Source organism: Oryza sativa, chromosome 4, assembly GCF_034140825.1.
Source record: "Oryza sativa Japonica Group chromosome 4, ASM3414082v1".
NCBI classification, from domain to species: domain Eukaryota; kingdom Viridiplantae; phylum Streptophyta; class Magnoliopsida; order Poales; family Poaceae; genus Oryza; species Oryza sativa.
In genome coordinates, this window is record NC_089038.1 from 15,295,847 (window position 1) to 15,314,936 (window position 19,090).

The 19,090-nt window shown below is 38.6% G+C and overlaps 2 protein-coding genes across 2 annotated transcripts; one reads left to right on the forward strand and one right to left on the reverse strand.

Moving 5' to 3' along the window:
- The first annotated feature begins 1,411 nt into the window (after nt 1-1,411).
- Nucleotides 1,412-7,855, forward strand: LOC4335486 (putative disease resistance protein RGA3). The gene is made up of 3 exons (XM_015778777.3): nt 1,412-1,978; nt 4,955-7,338; nt 7,453-7,855. The coding sequence occupies exons 1-2, from the start codon at nt 1,622-1,624 to the stop codon at nt 7,319-7,321; spliced, it is 2,724 nt and encodes a 907-aa protein (XP_015634263.1). The 5' UTR covers nt 1,412-1,621; the 3' UTR covers nt 7,322-7,338; nt 7,453-7,855.
- Nucleotides 7,856-17,524: 9,669 nt separating this feature from the next.
- LOC107280626 (agamous-like MADS-box protein AGL80) lies at nt 17,525-18,154 on the reverse strand. The gene has a single exon (XM_015779307.1). The coding sequence runs from the start codon at nt 18,152-18,154 to the stop codon at nt 17,525-17,527; it is 630 nt and encodes a 209-aa protein (XP_015634793.1).
- Nucleotides 18,155-19,090: the final 936 nt, after the last annotated feature.

Consider the following 19,090-nt stretch of genomic DNA (forward strand, 5'->3'; position numbering starts at 1 on the left):
CCGGCCCAATCAGAGAAAACCGATAGACTTCTAAACATTGGCAATTTTCATTATGTTATCCCTAGGTGCCAAATTTGGGTGTAAACAGTTACCACTTAAAATATACTCCGACTACAAGTATCTCTTGGTGGAGGCAATTATACATCGATATGTAAACTAATCCTAGGCCGCAGCCCTATAGCGATCCACACGATGTGACAGCTGGTGCTCATCGATGCAGCATGTACTGCTCCTCCTTGTCAGCGTATCCTAGTCAGCCCCAGCAGCCACGACACTGCATGTTGCATTGCCCCACTATGCCGATGCAGCTGGAATCCCTTACAATAGTTGGTCTTGGAGCACTTGCTCAGGTGACGGAGTCCAAGAAGGGCAAGAGCTGGGGACTGGTCTAGCCCCGTTGTTCACGCAGGGACCTGGACCGGGTTAACACGCAATATAGTGGGAGTGAGCTGTTTCGTTCATGTCCGCACCGCACCATTGCAAACTCTAGATTGTACAAACATTGTTTTTTTTGGTGTATGTAGAGCCAGGACAAGTACTGCACAACAGACGTACTAGAAATCTGAGGTGACTACAGTGCATGATACGTGTCTTGGGAGCTTTCTTTTGTCTGTCCTATGTGGATTTTGTACGTTCTGTTTGGTGATTTACTGGGAAGTTCTGTACTTTAAAGTGGGTGGCAAATTTCTGTGTTGGTGAATTTTCCTGTTATATAATCTCTTCAACCTCTGTCTAGTGGCAAGCCACAATTTCTTCCTTGATTCCCCCACGATGACAATATAAGTCCTATAGCTGTTGGCAGCAACTACTGAGTCTTAGCTTCCATAGCTTGTGCCCATATATCTAACATCCATCATGGTTGGTCTGCATAGCACCAACGTCGAAGAAAATATAACAGACAGCTCCATTGGTGGTAGGCCCGGGATCTTGTGGCATGGAGGCACAGGATCACAGCCTCCGGTCCCGAGGCATGCGGCGCGGCGCAGCGCCAGAGAATGGGCGTGCGGCGGCAGCAGCGTGGAGAGATCGATTAAGACGATGCAGTTGCATGTAGGACCGGTAATTACCCATTCTAATCCTATCCTTTTTGAATTGACGGTTAGATTTGAATGGTACCATTTGGTACCTAGTACCTATTGATACCTCCTCAAAGATGGTAAAAATCCTCTTATTATGGAGTAGAGAAGGGTTTTTATCCATGACGTTATATCATAGGGATGCATTATTATGTCGATTGTAGCAACGCAAATGAGTTGGAAGAAACTCACTGATTGGAGCATTGACCTGTCGTTTTGTTTTCCATATAGAATTTCTTATATAAATGAATTATTGTACCCCTGCTTTGACCGTATGCATTTTGCATATATTTCTTTCCTGCTGACTCACATGACAGTCACGAGGGATACCGGATATATGCTTCAAGATTCCTGGGTTCCTGTACTGTCTAGAGTTTTATTTAGCCTAACCTTCTTGAGATCTGAAAGTACTGTGTTTGTCCTCAAAATATATAGGTAGCATCGATCACCTACCCAATTGCAAGATCTACCGAGAGCTTGCTCGATCCATAGCCTGTCTCCAAATATTTCTCCCCATTTTTGCTAGACACACGAAGAGTTGAGTGATGGATCCGGTGTCGGTAGCTGCAGTGGGATGGGCCATATCCACCGCAGGGTGGATCATCTCCCCCATCGTCGCCAAGCTCGTGAACAGCGTCTGCCCCCGCATAACCTTGAACGTGCCGAAGAAGATCCGCGACCTGGAGACCTGCACTCTCCCTCGGCTGGCGCTCACTCTGGGAGCACTGGAGATCAGCCAGAGGCATGAGCTGGAGAAACTGGTGAAGGAGCTCAAGTCGGCTTTCTATCAGGTGGAAGACATCCTGGATGATGCGGAGTACTGTCGTCTGGAGAAACAACTAGCCCGCTCCAAGAAACGCAAGTTCCCCTTGGATTTTAATGATGTTGGGTCCTCGTACCAGGTCGGTTCTCCTAATCTCTGTTTCCATCAGTTCAAGAGCATATACTCCCTGCGTACTCGTAAAGAAAGTCGTTTAGAACAGCGACACGGTCTTCAAAACACAACTTTGACTCTTTATTTTCTATAAAAATATTTATTGAAAAGTGATATATATATATATATACTTTTATGAAAGTATTTTTGAAGACAAATCTATTCATATAAGTTTTACATTTTCAAAGTTGAGAGTTATTAATGATTTATATTCCTAAGGTTTGACTTAAACATTGTTCTAAACGACTTTTTTTATAAGTATGGAGGGAGTACTTGATTAAAAAGAAAAACACACACACAAAGAGAGCACAGTACTTGGTTGTTCGTCTTTTTACGGATTGAGTTTTTTTATTTTTATTTTTGAAAGAGGATTAAACCCTGCCTGGCATGGAACGAAACCATAATGAGCAATCTGGTAGTTGAGAATCAGAAATCAGATCAACATCGCTGAAAGACAAACGTATTTTCTTTCCTTAAACAAAAGTCATGCCAACTCTGTGTGTGTTTGGTGGTGTGAATTTTCAACTCCACCTCGTTTTTTTTGCACGCTTCCTGTACTGTTAATAGAATTTGTATACGAAAGCTACTATAAAAAATCATATTAATCCACTTTCCTAAGCAAATAGTTAATATTTAATTTGTATACAAAAGTTACTTTAAAAAATTATATTAATCCATTTTTCCAAGCAAATATTTAATATTTAATTAATTATGTGCTAATGAGTTGTTCCGTTTTACGTGCGATAGGTATTAATGAGCTCTGCACTCAAGTTGCCGAACACAGTCTTAGTACAATACAAAATAACTAGAAGAAAGCTAAAGATACAAACAATATTTCTGTAAGAATTCAAGTCTTCATCATATAAATATTAAATTTCTGGCTTATAATATAGCCGTAATAATTATTATTTATTTCTGGCTTATAATATAGCCGTAATAATTCAAGTCAAATAATGGATGTGCGTGTTGTTGTGTTTGTTCATGTGCTTTTGTCGTGTAGTAAAAAAAGATATATAATATTTGGGTGAAACGGTGTACTCCCTCCGGTGTCATAATTATTAAAGTTTTGGAGGTCAAACTTTTATAACTTTGACCATCAATAACTTTAAAAATATCTATTAACTTATTAAAGGAATAGAAAAAAAACATCCACGTTCGCTTTCATGGCCTAGAAATTCTCATATTAATCGGAGAAAAAGAAAAAATAGAGTCCATATAGGAATATACAATTTAAAAATAGCTGAAATTCGGATTAAAAATATGGAATATAGGAAGATAAGAATATAGTCCATACCGGTAGACAATAGAACTAATAAAAATTTGGAATTAAAAAAAATAAGAAAACTAAAAGTAGAGATTAGAGTCAATATAGAAATAAGCAGAATAAAAAATATATAAGGAAAATTTATTGTATATAAGAACTTTTTTTAGAAAAAAAAAAGTGTCCGATCGGACAGCTGCATAGAATGATTAGTCTTGGAAGTCTTTTCCAAGGAAAAAAAAACCTAAGCTGGGCTACAGTAACCGTGTATAATACAAATCACAAGTGCTTATCTCGATCTATTCTCCCCGTTGCAACAAATCAAATCTCTAATGGCAGGTTCATACGGTCATACCTGCACACTCTATGCATTTATATGTCTATAATAGTATATCTTAGTCTAACATAAAAAGGCCACCATATTCGCTTCCACTTTCTACAAATTTCCATATTAAATAGAAAAAAATAGAGTTCAAATGGAAATATATTTCAATATATCTGAAATTCAGAATAAAGAATTCTCTTCAACTACCTAGATGAAAATAAAACTATTTATAAATATAAATATAATTTAATATATATCTAAAATTTGGAATAAAAAATGAAGAAAATTTTAAGAAGAGTCTATGTTGAAATAAAATTTAGAAATATCAAAAACTTGGATTAAAAAGAATAATAGAGTCCATATAGAAATACAATTTTAAATAGCTGGAATTCAGAATTAAAAATAATAAATATTGAAAGAAAGTATTAGAGCCCACACCATTATATAATTTAGAACTAACTAAAATTTGAAATTGAAAAAATAAAAATTAGAAGTCCATATAGAAATAAATTTATAATTGAAATTTAAAATTTTTAAAAAGAAATATTGGAAAAATAATTTAGAGTCTATATAAAAATATAATTTAGAAATAATAAAAATTCAAAATTATAAAAAAAGAATATTGGTAGCTAGCCGCGCAATTTGTGCGGGCCGTCGTGCTAGTTTAGTTTAAAGGAACTAGAAAGATATTTGTCTTTCAAAACACTATAATAAAGTAAACATATATTTATTTATTATATACTCCCTCCATCTACTTTTGATAGTCATAATTCATCTTGGCACACGGACCAAAGATAAGTAATTCTACTTATCATCCATTTAAACATTCTAATAGTTATTCCTCGTAAACAAACGATTCATTAATATTTACATTTCTCGATGTCCATGTAGCCAATCTTGTGTGGAAGAATGGAGAGTCACGCATTAAATCTGAGAAATTCGTTAAGATGATAGGTTGTTGGATTGAAATATGCCTATCAAAAATAAATTTTTTCAGATTTGGAATGACTATAAAAAATAGATGGAGGGAGTATATTATAATAGAAAAAAATGTCAAAGATATATTTTGTAGACCGTGTCATTGTCCAAAACGTCAATTAAAATAAAACCTGAGAGAATATATATGTTAATATGATATTCTTGTTACATAACGTGTAAAATCTATTTTTCAGCAATAGGACACCAAACATATACAAAAGTCAGCTCATTTTTTTTAGCTAGGAATTGTGTTGGAAATTTGGATAATTTGCAAATCTGTATGTACAATTGCGCAGCGTCTCTTACATAGTTCAGATCAATTCAGACTACTTATTAATTCACTGTTCTCCAACTAGCTCAGTGTTTACTTGGATTTGTAGGCTGATGGTACCAAGTTAACGGCAGGATATTCAAGATGCCGTTTGAAGGATAAACTAGATAAGATAGAGAAACTAATTGAGAAAGCACAGGACATTATTAAGTTAGCTAACCTGCCAGGCAATAATAATGAAAGTGGCGATCATAGACGATACGTTGGTGTCACTGCCAAACATACATCGAAGCCCACCGCTGCATATCTGCCACGCAAGGTAATCGGTCGAGACAAGGATCGTGAGGAAATAATAAGTATGCTTCGTGATGAAAACCAGTCAAGTGCTGATAGATGTTTTTCCGTTATTGGCATTCACGGCATCCCTGGGTCTGGGAAGACAACTCTTGCACAGTATGTTTGCGAGTACGAGGAGGAAGCCAACCACTTCGACATTGTGATGTGGATTCATGTCTCCCAGAATTTTGGCCTGGACACCATCTTGAGGGAGATGATTGAACAGGCTACAAAGCAACCATGCCCTCAGTTCAAAAGTCTTACTGCTTTACAGAAAAGATTGAAACAAGACCTGTGCGAAAAGCGTTTCCTGTTGGTACTAGATGATGTCGAGCATAATAAGGATATAAGCGAGGATGATCTTTCTGCATTGGAAGTTGGGGGAGCAGGAAGCAAGATTCTAGCAACCAGTCGAACTAGAGATGCTTTATTGGCTTTGGGTGCTGTGAGATCGAAATGCATTCCAATATCTAAGTTAGATGAGCATGTCTTCCGAGAATTGTTCTTGCAATATGCACTTGACGGTGCAGAGATATGTGAGCGAGATCGAATAGTACTGCAGATGATTGGGGCTGACATTGCAAAGAAACTGAAGGGATCACCTCTGGCAGCAAGAACAGTGGGAGGACAATTGCGTATAAGGCAAGATGTTGAGTTTTGGAGGAGTGTACGAGATAAGGATTTTTTCAGTGACGCAATGGAAGCTCTGCGGTGGAGCTACCAGCTTCTTGATGAGAAAGTTAGACGATGCTTTGCTTACTGCAGTATTTTTCCCAGAGGGCATCATTTGGGACGCAGTAAGTTAATTAACTTGTGGGCAGCAGAAGGGTTCATAAGCAGAGAGGAAGTTGGAGGAGATTACTTCCACAAATTAGTGGCGACCTCGTTTCTGCAGCTCGAACGAAAGGACTCGTCGGGCGAGGAGTACTATTTACTTCATGATCTGCTGCAGGATTTAGCAGAGACGGTCGGACGTAGTGATTGCTGCAGAATTGAGGGTGGCTGCACAGGACAAGTTCCTCGAGACGATGTTCGCCATTTGTATATTAAGGCTTGTAATGGAGCAACAGTTGCTGGCAATAAAGCTTTCGAGAAAATGATTACCGAAAATATTGTCAAACTGAAGGAGCTGCGCACTCTGATCATTGACGGAGGGGAGACAGGAATTGAGGCAAAGGTGTTCGATGATATCTTCGACAGCTTGAAGTCTCTACGAGTACTGATTGTAGAGACACAGAGTAGAAGAATATTGCAAATCCCAGAATCTATTGGTTACTTAAAGTATCTACGATATCTTTCTATCGAGTATAGATGCCGTATATTTTTTCCGCGCACGGTTACAAAGCTTTACCACTTGCGGGTGCTTGATTTTGGTGAATATGGAATGTTGGAACGTAGTTGCTCCCCTGAAAATATGAGTAACCTTGTGAACTTGCAGAGAGTGGTAGGCCGTTCACTTGGGGATTTTCCAAACATAGGCAGGCTGACATTGCTCCGAACATTACCAACCTTCAGGGTGAAAAGGGACCTCCTGGGTTACGACATTAAGCAGCTGAAGCACCTAAACAAGCTCCAGGGAAAATTGGTGATCAGTGGTCTCCAACATGTTCGCAGCGAGGAGGAAGCCGTTGAAGCGAAGTTAGCTGAGAAGGAGCACCTCAAACAACTGACACTGGCCTGGGACGATGATAACACAAGCAGTAACCACGATCCAGCAGTACTCGAGTGTCTATGCCCGCCAATGGGGCTTCAAGTCCTGGAAATCATAGGCTACCGTGGTTCATACCCTGGCTGGATGGTGGGTAAGCATAGTGGTCAACTGTACCTTCAGAAACTTGAGCTCCGCCAATGCAGCCCACTGGGACCTGCTCCTAGACTTTTTGAGTGCTTCGTTCATCTGGAATCGCTCTGTCTCTCTCACTTAAGCTGGCACACCTTGCCAGATAACATGGAGCAAGTCAGGACTCTCAAAGTTCTGATGATCTCCCACTGCAAGAATATGAAGGTGCTGCCAACACTGCCGCAGTCTCTTTCGCGTTTTAAACTCTCAAACTGCGGGCACGAGTTCACAAGGTCTTGCAAACAGAATGGAGAAAATTGGGAAAAGATCCAGCACATTCTCGAAAAAATAATCCTATGATATCCATAGCTCTCAAGGTAAGACACTAATTAAGACTCGAAGTCCCTTTGCTGCCTTCTGCTCCCTGTAAATGAGACTCACTGCTAACTCTGGTCATGTTTGTTAATCAATTTGTCAAACTGATTCTGCAGACGAGGCATCATGGCGCAATGGCGTTGCATCAGCAGGGCTTTAGGCATCAATGGGAAGACGATGAAGGGAATGTTGAGCAAGGTGGCAGTTCAGACCTTAAGCCAAACTGCAGGCTGGGCCGGATGTATGTGTGTTATGATTCCTTGGTGTATTTTCATTCTGTCCTTTTTTTATCAAAAACTAGGAAGGTAGCCCGCGCCTTGCGCGGCCATGTATTTTAGATTGCGTTTGAAAAACTTATATAGGTGGAATATCAACCGGATGACACCTGCCATATTTTTCAAAAGTACTACTTCGAAAAACTTATATTGCCATGTTTGAAAAACTTATATTGCGTGGGCATGTATTTAGATTGCATTTGAAAAGTTTATATAGGCGGAATATCAACCGGATGACAACTGCCATGTTTCAAATGTACTATTTCTCCGTAATTTTTCTTCATCAACATTGCTTAGATATTTTTTTCATGCTGTTTGTTAGCTTTTAAAATATATAATATTTAATCCATCGGTATAAACAATTATGTATGATCCGTATAAACACTTGCCATGTTTCAAAAGTATCTATTTAATTTGTTTGGAAAACGTGCCTAACAAAATAAACATAAATTAAAAGTTAAATGTTTTGTCTTGTTTAATTGATTGTTTAGTGGTCTTTTTTTAACAAATCCTAAAAGAACTATTATTGTTAGTAAACATGCTTTATTTGTACCATGAAGTTAGTCATCTTTTTAGTTGGTTCAATATGCATGTTTTACATACTTACATATAAATTAACAAAAACATATCTTAGAACCTCACTTCCTTTTAATATGTGTGATCTATAGTATCATTTCTAAAGCTAAATATAGTCGACATGAGTCAAAAAATTTAAATATAATAGTAACAAATATAACCTACTATATACTTATACCTTAGTGTGGCTTAATATGCAGACAAACTCATTATAATATGGTATTGGATAGATGCAAGACCACTAATATTTAAGCATTTAATAATTGTTATAAAAATGGAACATGTAATGGTTGGATCAATTTTAGTGAAAAGTTCAAACTTATTTGATTTTCTCCAAATAGTTCAATTTAGTCCCTATTGATATTTTAAATTGTAAATTTTATTTTATGCCAATTCAAAATATAGGGGTTATGGATAGAGCAATAGTTAGATTAAAAATCAAATGTGTAGCTTAAAAATATGCATGTTTTAATATTATTGATTATTTCTCGCAATAAAAAATGGATGGGTAGAGGAGAGAGTGGTGAGTTAGAGCTGAGAGGGGAGAGGACGTGTAGTGTTGTCATTTCATAAAGTGTGAGCCGTTAATGTGGTCTTTACCAAAAGTAAATACTTCCAGAGTATTCTTTTTTTTGATGAGATTCCATAAATAAAATTGCACACGAGAGCTTAAACGTTGTCGCACTGAGTTTCGCTATATGAAAAAAAAAGTTCAATCAAATATGGAAAATAAGCCTAATGCAAACACTTGGACAATATGCTTAGCTTGTGATAACCGTACATCAGCGATAACAAACTGATTTGATTAAGTATGTGTCCTCATTAGGGTGGTTTTTGGAACAAAACTAAGTAGGGATGGGTATTTGCAACAAAATAACTTATGGGATGGAATGTCAAACTTCAAGTGATTTATGAGGTGGTTTTTGCAATTTTCCCTATATATAACAAGAGTGTGTGAAGATTTCATTGGATTAATCTCTTAACTTCCTATAAGTATTGAAAGTTCGATAAATTCATGTTGATTCTAGTTTGAGTTTAGGCATGGGAAGTATGGGGAATTCTAGTGTCACATGCATTGCGTAATTAGCTGCAGCTTTCCAATTCCAGACATCATGAACAATGTATTTGGGACCTGTTTTCTTTTGACGAAATGGAATTAGACATATTCATAGACCAATGTGTATAGTCGTAATGATGCATATGAATGTATTCGTGCATAATTAGCTAGGCTGGGTCTCATGTACAGGATCTGGCTAAGAATTAAGCAGCTAATCCATAACATGTGAGAATCAGATGTTGATTTCTGGATATTATAGCTGAGTTCTTTCTCCCAGGTTCCCAACTACATATCTCGTTTTCCGCGCGCACATTTTTCAAACTGCTAAACAATGCGTTTTTTAAAAAATAATTTCTATATGAAAGTTGCTTTAAAAAATCAAATTAATCTATTTTTGAAAAAAATAGATTGCTAATACTTAAATAATCCCACCTTAATGGACTGTTCTGTTTTCCGTGCGTGGGACAAGTGTACCGAACCGGAATTAGCGAACACACCCATAGGAAGCTTATGGTGCTTCAGGACAATAACCTGATGTTTATTAACATCAAGCAATTCTTCGACTTTGACAATCCAAGTATATGAGAAACTCAGTATGTCCTTAGATTACAGAATGCTATGTTCTGTTATAGTTTCTCTTCGATTTGCTCAGCCATAGCCTCATTTCAATTGTAAATAGCCTCTATATATTGAAATTCTATTTGTTAGAGGGGGTATGGAGTACATCATAAACAGTCTGCAGAACCTGCACGTATAGTATATTAATATATTCTATATCAAAAGTCTGGTTCACGGAGTAACATTCATCTTTTACACGTTAACAGAAACAGTGTGGATATACAAGATGCGCCCAGCAAAATTTTACACATCCACTACAGGGCCAGGGCCGGTCCTGACTTTTCAGGCGCCGGGGCGAAACTAAAGTCATGCCCCGGTGCGAAACAAAATATAGAGGCCCTTATTATACGATATAATAATAATAATAATAGATACATATACTAAATTATTATCATAAATATTTAAATTGCATTCATAAATTTTATATAGGAAACATTGAACATGTTACCTCGAAAATTTCTTCTGACATTTCTAGCTGTGAAGTCATTGATAATTGTACCAATATCAATTTCATCCAATAATTTCTTCTCAATGCATAAAGTTGCCAAACCATTTAACCATTTCTCTTTTTTTTCCTTTTCTCGCTACTTCCTCGACGACATGTCCTGATAATTATAAAAAAAATAACATTATTGTAGTCATTTAACTCATATTACACTGCAAAATTATAAATCTAAGTCGGGAAAATAGTGCAGCCATGGCCTTCGTTGATTCGTCCAACTCTAGGAACAACATCAACTGAATTAATTAAATAATTAATCTAGCATCCAATCCTACGGGAACAACTGCAACTAAATCAATTTTTCACATGTACTTAGCGATGGCAATTGGGAATTTGGGATTTGGGAAATTGACTCACTCACCTGAACACAAAACATACCGCTGAGTCCTGATTCCTGAATTACTAATCGTTCTCCTCGGCAGATGGCAGCAAAGCAATCCGGTAGGCGGCAAGCGCGGCCTGCGGGCTTGTGTCGGCGGACGGCGATGGCGCGATATCGTGACTCGCACGAGGGGTTAGGGTGTGGGCGGCGCCGCAGCCATCTCGCTACTCGATCGCGTCTTCTGATCTTATCTCTTTCGGTTCGCTTTCTCTGCACGAGGCCGAGGGGCCGAGGCAACGCCGGCCTACGGTTGGATTGGTCGGGGAAGGGGGACGGGAGGTGGAGCCCTACGATCTGGGTGCCCAGGGCAGCCGCACCTCTCGCCCCCCTCCAGGGCCGGCCTTGATCCACTGTAATGGACGCATTCATCCACTACCATTTGAAACAAAACTTTCTAGCAATCTTCTGAGATATATATTTAGGTAATATGCTAGTTGGCACCTAAATCAATAAGATTAAGCATGTAGACAAGTTTGTGTTTCAAAACAAGCGTTTTAAATTCGTGCATTATATTGCACCCATCTGATAAGTTTGTGTATCACCAATGCAATTTACACTTTAATCAACTTTATTGATATTGGATTGTTTACCCAAGTCGACTTTATTGGATTAATTGTGTACCCATGGATATATGATGATGGTGGGGGCTGTGGGGCTTCCCTTACTAACTTCTAGTAAAGAAATTGATATGAAGAGGACATTCCTCATACATGGTGAATTCAATAGCTTCTCTAGGGCCAAATACACTAGGGATTACCAAGATAACTCTAGGGAACATGTTCCCCTTTATTAACCCTATTGGCGACTGTTAAATGCCAATTTTATGCCACTAATACCTGCATAAAACATAAATTATAAAACATCCAACATAGTGGTAGGGTTTAATGCTGATATATTCCACGAGTGTTGATGTATATTTGAATGCAGGTAATAAACCGCCAATATTAGGAGGAAATCTAAACTAAAGTGGAGGAGAATTCCATCTAAAGAAGAATTGGGCTCACAATCTCATCAAAACACCAGAAAATGGACCCAATCAGTTTAGAAGTGGATAAGGGAGAACATAGTAGAGGCCTAGAGCAAATTTGTGGTCTAGATGGGCCTGCCCAATTTCAGCCGAACCATGGCTGAGGCCGTCCATCCTGGCCTTCCACGTGTACGTCTAGGATCAAATCCCAATGACAGTTGGAGGGCGTTTTCGATTTTTCCATCTGCCATAACCGTCATTGGTAGGCCATAAAAGGAGCTCCCATTCCTCACTCTCACACACTGAAGCAAGAGTTGAATTATAAGAGGCTCTTTTGTACTTTTATGTACATAAGATTAGGAAGAGAGTAAGGTAGAAGAATTCAGAGGAATTACGGAGTTGTCGATAATCTCCTCTTACTTTTTATACCTTGATAATTACTCTCCTTTAATAGAGTTATCTTTTGAGTAATTAAGATATCTATAGTGAGAATTTTTCTTGGTTAGTTCTTATTAGCATATTGGATCACTGTTCACTACTGTCTATTATTACATAGTGATTACTTTGGTGAGTTATAAACACTAAAGTAGCAATCAATTTCGTAGACGCGGTGTCTAGGTAGTTAATTTTCAGTGATTGCTTCATATCCCATAGATAGTTAGAGGTTAGTGTAGTGGTAGTGACAGCCCTCGAGATCACCGCAGTCCTTCCTGTCTGGGTACGAGATAGAGTGCGTTCTGGTAGTAGCGAGCACACCAGTGCCTAAAGTATTGCGATAGGATTAAAATTAAGCTTTCCGTAAACATTGTCTCTCATTAGGAAATCATGTCTATTCTTTGCCTACATCTGCCTTGTCTACTTGGATGACAATAGAGAAGAGTTGAACACAAATATTACCTGTGGAAATCGATACCTTGAAATACTCCTGAGTGAAGTGCAACATCGTTATATCCGTGCGCTTGCAAATTTTATCTGTTATCGCAAGAAATACCAACAAACCGCTTGAGAAGACGCTCCTAGGGTCAATTCTACGGGAAATGCAAACTTCCCTAGAGTTTTTCATGAATACCTTGGGGAAGATATTTGTTCCCTAGAGTTCGAAATTCTACAGATAGTTGTACATGTCGCAAGTTCATCCTAAGTGTAAAGTATATTTCCCTAAGGTTTTCAGCTACAAAATGGAATGTTTCATTATTTTAATTTGTTATAGTACATATTGTATTATCATCACTTACCTCAATGTTCAAGGGAAAAAATTGATCAACTAACAACAATGTTCCTTTTGTTATGAACGGAAAAAACTTAAGTTGAACTGAATCTTCAATTTACATGCTTTTGTAGTACAGCAACAAAGCTGGAAATTAAATTGGGCTAACATTTCTTCTTACAAGCACGCTCAAACTTTCAAAATATGCTACAAAATTGAGGCTATCATTCCACGGAACGAAACAAAATTGAAAAAAACAAATAGCACAATTTCTTGAGGACTTAAACCACTGAATAGTAGCTTGCTGCAATAATGGAGGAAGTGCAGTGAGTTGTTCTCGGATGCTTCCTGCCGATTTCCCTTCAAAATCAGACCCAAATAGCAATTATGAGTCAAGATAAATTCGTGAATGAGCACAAATGAAAGAATTTGAAATTAGCATGAAATTGTTTGGCTAAAAGAACAGTACGAGCTAAGTTCAAATATGTACAACCATGTGTTGTTCGGCATCAAAATTACCAGACAACCTGCTGGCTGTGGCGCGTACATTGGAGGTGTAGGGGATGCGACCATTTGCCGTTCGCTAGCTGCCGGAGCTTGCCCTTGGGACACAAGCTAAGAAAAGAAAGAGAGTGGATCGGATGAACTAAAGAACCAAGTAACATGGATCTGGACAAATGATTGAGTGGAGAAAGGGGTGTTGCGGCACCGACGGCAGCTATAGCTGGATTTGCAGCACTTGGACGTGTTAATACTCAAATTTGGCTCTAGAATATAAAATTGAAAACTTTTGCTACATTTAAAACGAACCTAGACTTGTCATACGAGGCCGGTCAGACCGATGGTAGGGGCCGGTCTGACCGGCAGCATGTGATCGGTTAGATTGGTAGAGTCCGACTACAAGTTTGATTTATCAGTTCTTGGGTTTTCTTGCTAAGGCTTGATATTTTAGAGTTCTAGTTGGTTTCTACAGCTAATTGAATGTGAGAAAGATCATGGGAAGCAATTTTAACCCTCCTATAGATATAAGTGAGCTAAGGCCGATTGAAACAAAACCAAATCAATCGTTAAAATCAATTTAATATCCAAACCTTCTATATTTTCTATCTCCCTTCTTCTTGCTACCTATCCCAAGTATATTCTCCTTAAACCTGACATCCTAGCTGGCCTGTTGAGTCTAGGACAAACCGGCGTGTGTTCACCCCGACAGGGTCTCTCTGAGTGCTCGTTCGGCGACATCTATCCGCGCCCTATAGCGGCGCGTCTCTGGGTGCCGCGCCATGGGTTGCACATAACGTGTGTGGCGGCAGCACGATTCTACGTCAACAGAACGCTCACTGGTAGCTGGTGTACAGAGCTCGAGCCTGGTTGATGCTTGGTAGTTAGGAGAGGGCAAGCACTGGCCAACCATCGAAGAAGAAGGGGAAGATGTAGATTAGATGGGCCCAAAAACTACTGAGCAGTGAATTTGATTTTCAAGGCGCGTTGTTCTTGGCGGGGAGAGAAAAAAAGGGAATGCTAATCTGGCCATCCTAGTGCTGATGTGGCACAACTTAGTGTCCTTCTCGTCATAAGTTCCCTAGGAACATGGACAAACTCTTGTACCAAAATAAAAACTTTTATTGGATTAATTATGTAGCCATGGATATATGATGATGCTAAGGGCTGTGGGGCCTCTCTTACCAACTCCTGGTAAAAAATGATATGACGAGGACATTCCTCATAGAGAAAATTCCCTATGTACCCATCAAAGTTCACATAATCCCTTCTTTGCTTCTGAATTTTGCTCATTCTCTTACATACCCCTGAATTTTAGTTTGGATCGCTTCCACGCCCTTTTCCCTAGTTGACTGCTAAATTATTATGAAAAAGTCAATTTATTCCCTTTGCTATGAAGAAACATAATAAATTAATGGAGTACATTGTTGGATGTAGAAATTTGTTGGATGAGACTATTATATTTATGAGTTTGTTATGCACCATATTAACTGCGACAAATTTAGTTTTAGATATGGTATAAAAAGTTAATATTTATTTATTAGTTATTAAAAGTTTTTTTATGTAGCATATTGTTGACGAAAAATCCGTGCTCGGCCAGTGGTGCCAGGTCTGTGTTGGCGCGAACTAAGTCGACGAACATAACGGTCTAGGAGATCTACTTAGCTCTAGCGTAGGTTCAAAGGTTGGTGAAATGCAGGCGTGCCAGTCAAGTTTATCCTGCAACTGACAAGATATACAAATAGCATGTCAATGAGCCTATCGGCTGACGAGCCGATGGAGTAGTTCCAGTCGATGCCGATACCAGCCGATATGAGAGGGTTTGGAGCTATCGGTTATATATCCAATTTAGATTCTGATACTTGAGACAATCGGCTGATAATAGTAAATAACAATAATATAATCTAATAGAAACCAATCGGCTAACAATGATATGATAAAATAAGCACTGATCTGAAGGTTGAAGAATACATCGGCTAGAGATCCGATGTCATAAAATCCAGAAGATTAGATTAAACAGTGAAATCTTTGTTATCATCGTCTAAATCCAACTTATATGCAATCCTTGTAAACCAATGCAACATCCAGATACCTCATCGGTTGAAACCCCGATGAAACCCTTATTGGCAGTCCAAAAGCAGGCTAGAGATTATGGTTCTAAACACGACTTAGTAGATCAAACTTAGCTGATGCAGCACTAAGTATGAAAAGAAACACAATATCTAGACAATCAAGCCGATGATTGATTTTTCGGGTGGTAGAAGCCTCAGCTAATCTAATATAGTAAAACAATTTAGCCAATACTGGTAGAAACCCTAAAGCGAGAGACAACCGATAGAGCTAAATTGAGATACTAAGACTAGATTAACTAAGACATATGATAAATAGCCAGGCAAATATATCAACCAACCATAGCAATCCAAGAAGTACTGATGCAGCCTTGAACAACGCCAATGTAGCCAATACAATTGCCTAGGCCGGTAGAACATTGGACTTACCCTTTCGCCGGAGATCGAAAAGCGATGTAGCCCCGTATCAGGTGTCAAGTTCCGCCGTGATAAATAAAATAAAGTAGAAGAGGTAAAAGGTGGCGATCCGCCGAATTGTATTGATCGTGGAGATATTACAATGACCCCGGGTGTACATATTTATACCCATGGGTAGATACTAGTCCTTGTAGGATAAGAAAGAGACTTTCCTAAAGATAAAAGAAAACATAAAGTCCTTATAGGACACTAAACATACTTTCCTAAAGATAAAAGGAAACTAACAAACTATTCCTAATTAATAGATAACTTGCCATGGCGCATCCTCCTTAAACACGGTCACTTCTGGATAAGCTTCCTTTAATCGATTAATTTCCTTAACCGAATATAGCTGGAATCCGACTATATGTGTTTTGATAGTAATACAATAGATTGTTGTATAAGACAAATATATTTATATGCAACATAAACAACTTTCAATAAGTAATAATTAAGTATTATTTTTTATGTCATATCTAAATGTATATTTATCGCAAATAATATGGTGCATAACTAACTCATAAATATAATAGTTCCATCTAACAAATTTTTACGCTCTGACGGTACACTCTATTAATTTATATGCTTCTTCATAGCAAAGGGCAAAATGGGTCTTTTCATAAGAATTTAACGGTCAACTAATGGAAAATTCATAGCCTAAACTCCCAAGTAGGCAAAAGGTGGTGCGGACCCATTCTCATCCTCTTCCTTCCTCAAGCTCCCGCCTCCTCCCTACAGGTCTTCAAGGTTGAGCTCTTTCCTTGTCTCCAATGGAGGGAGCACTTGCCATGTTCGCTGAGATAATATTTTGTCCAACAAACTGTATGTTCTTTCATTACAAACACAAAAATGTATCGGCAATATGAAGCACTTGTACCACATAAATGATTTAATCAGGTCCGTTGTGTGTGGTTGCATTCCAAATATAGTGTACAAGTGGTTGGTCACCTGAAACCAGCATGATGCAAAGAAAGATAGGGAAAACGTGTATGCCTCGTTAGGACAACAAATATCATGGGAAAAGATTCATCTTCTGGCATGAGGTACTGTGGGAAAATTAAAGTTTTACTAAGTTTCATGCTTCAATTATTTCATATGGTATTGTAGGCTGAATCGACAAAAAAAAATCATTTTCCTTGCACTTAAGATTTTTCTTGTGTTGAACATAGATCTTTTTTTAATTTATCCACTCAGATCTTGTTTTTCTAGTAGCTCATTTTCTAGATAGGAATTTCATAGTTTATAAGCATTAAGCTGGTAATCAGATGCAACAAATACATGAACCAAGACTAGCTTGTAGGGATCTAAAAAACGGAAAAGTGATATTTTGATTAAAAAAGGAAATGGGATGATGGGATACAAAATAGAAAAGAATGATATATTGGTATGTAAATAAAGGAGTGATTGACACCCTCCAAAATCGATAGTTGACCATGCTTTCTCTGGCAAAATATCATCTAAGAAAAAGTCCACCTTTGCCATGTTGTCTAGGTAGGCAAGTGATAATGAGTATCGCATTACTTGCGTGGCAAATGAAAATTCCTGATTGCCCTGTGAGAATCCTACAACACTGCTGAAAGGCTAAGCCATGTCACCATTGGATCCAGCACTGCCGCTTCCACTGCTACCTCCAAACCGATTGTACCCTATTGAGCTAATGCCACTTGCAACATCCACAAGCCATCCCTCCCTCTGGATTGGTACCTCCGTGCTCGACAATGACACGGATGCAGGTATGAGGCCTTCCTCATGGAGCTTCTTGAGGCGGTCGTTGACAATCTTGAGACGTGCATTTGCCATCCATCCGAGGCTGGTAATTTGCTCGATGGTGAGACCCTCGAGGCTCGGGCGGTGGCCATTGATGGCTTCAATGAGGAGTAGCTTGGTCTCGCTTTCATCAGCATCGTGTTCCACCTTGTGCAACTGCTCTTTGAGCTTGTCAACCTGCTCGTTGAGGATGCCCTCTAGGTCTGTCAACTTCTTGTATCTGACCAGATGAGGCATGGCCTTGAAGTGCTCGAGAACTCTGGTCGCCTCCCACACCGACGGCCAAACCTTCGTTGCTTGCACCTCAACCTCACCGTACACCATGAAAAATAGTGTTGCGAACTCACTAACCTTCTTCGTCAAGCCCTTGAGACTCTTCATGAATGTCACCCGCTGCTTCACATCAATGACGATCCGCTGAAGCTTCACCCTCTTGCAAGCCATGGCCTTCGCAGTTCACTACTTTCTAGCAAGAATGCACCTGTAGATTGATGAGAGATGGTTAGATTGATGTGAAATCAAGGAAAGGGGAATATGGTGGATTTTTACTGGGAGTTCAGATTGAAACAATCGCCATGTTGTCGAAAGAAATTATTTCACAAATCCAAAAATATCAAATGAATCAATGTAAGTTAATGCTTTCTTGACAAAAATGCTCGGTTAATGTGTAGCTGGCAAGCATATCTGTCAACCATTAATCGTGCCCGTCAATAGCCAATAGATATTACTCGCTAGATGATAATGAGTTCACACCAAAGATACATTCATGCCCAGTTCATTATATTTGTTTGAGTTAATCCTCTTTGATATGCGAAATTGGAATTCAATTTACAACTACAGAAACGATTTTTGCTACATTCAAAGGGTTCCAAGGATTGATCCTGTCACGATAACTGCCATCGGATGGGCCATATCCACAGAATGGACGATTTCCCCCATCACTCATAAACTTGTTAACAAGGGAGCCGCCTTCATGCTCGGCTCGCCATCCCAGCTTGCATCTGTTAAAAAGCATACATGGTTACCTTGTTAAGAAAGAGAACACTAGATTTCTCGTAAACCATATTTTTATCAACTCTACATTTATTGGATTGTTTATCCATCTATTGCAGTTGAGTGGAGAAAACAGTGAAGCTAGCTACATAATTTGAGGCTCCTATTAAAGCCCCTTTGGTCCAAAATCTCCACATATTTATTGCAGGTCATCAATTATATTATTAAAATTTAGTAAAGCAACAATGCTCAGCCAAAAGAACTAGAGAAAAAGTACAATATTCTGAGGGAAAAAAAGAATTTACATCTTTGATCGTGCAGAATTTAGATTATGTCAATATATACTATTCTACCACCTCCACAACATCAATTGGAGAAACACAAGAA

Coding starts and splice junctions, on each gene's coding strand:
- LOC107280626 (XM_015779307.1), bottom strand. CDS start 18,154: ATGGCTTGCAAGAGGGTGAAGCTTCAGCGGATCGTCATTGATGTGAAG.
- LOC4335486 (XM_015778777.3), top strand. CDS start 1,622: ATGGATCCGGTGTCGGTAGCTGCAGTGGGATGGGCCATATCCACCGCA. Junction 1,979..4,954: donor ATGTTGGGTCCTCGTACCAG/GTCGGTTCTCCT, acceptor TTGGATTTGTAG/GCTGATGGTACCAAGTTAAC.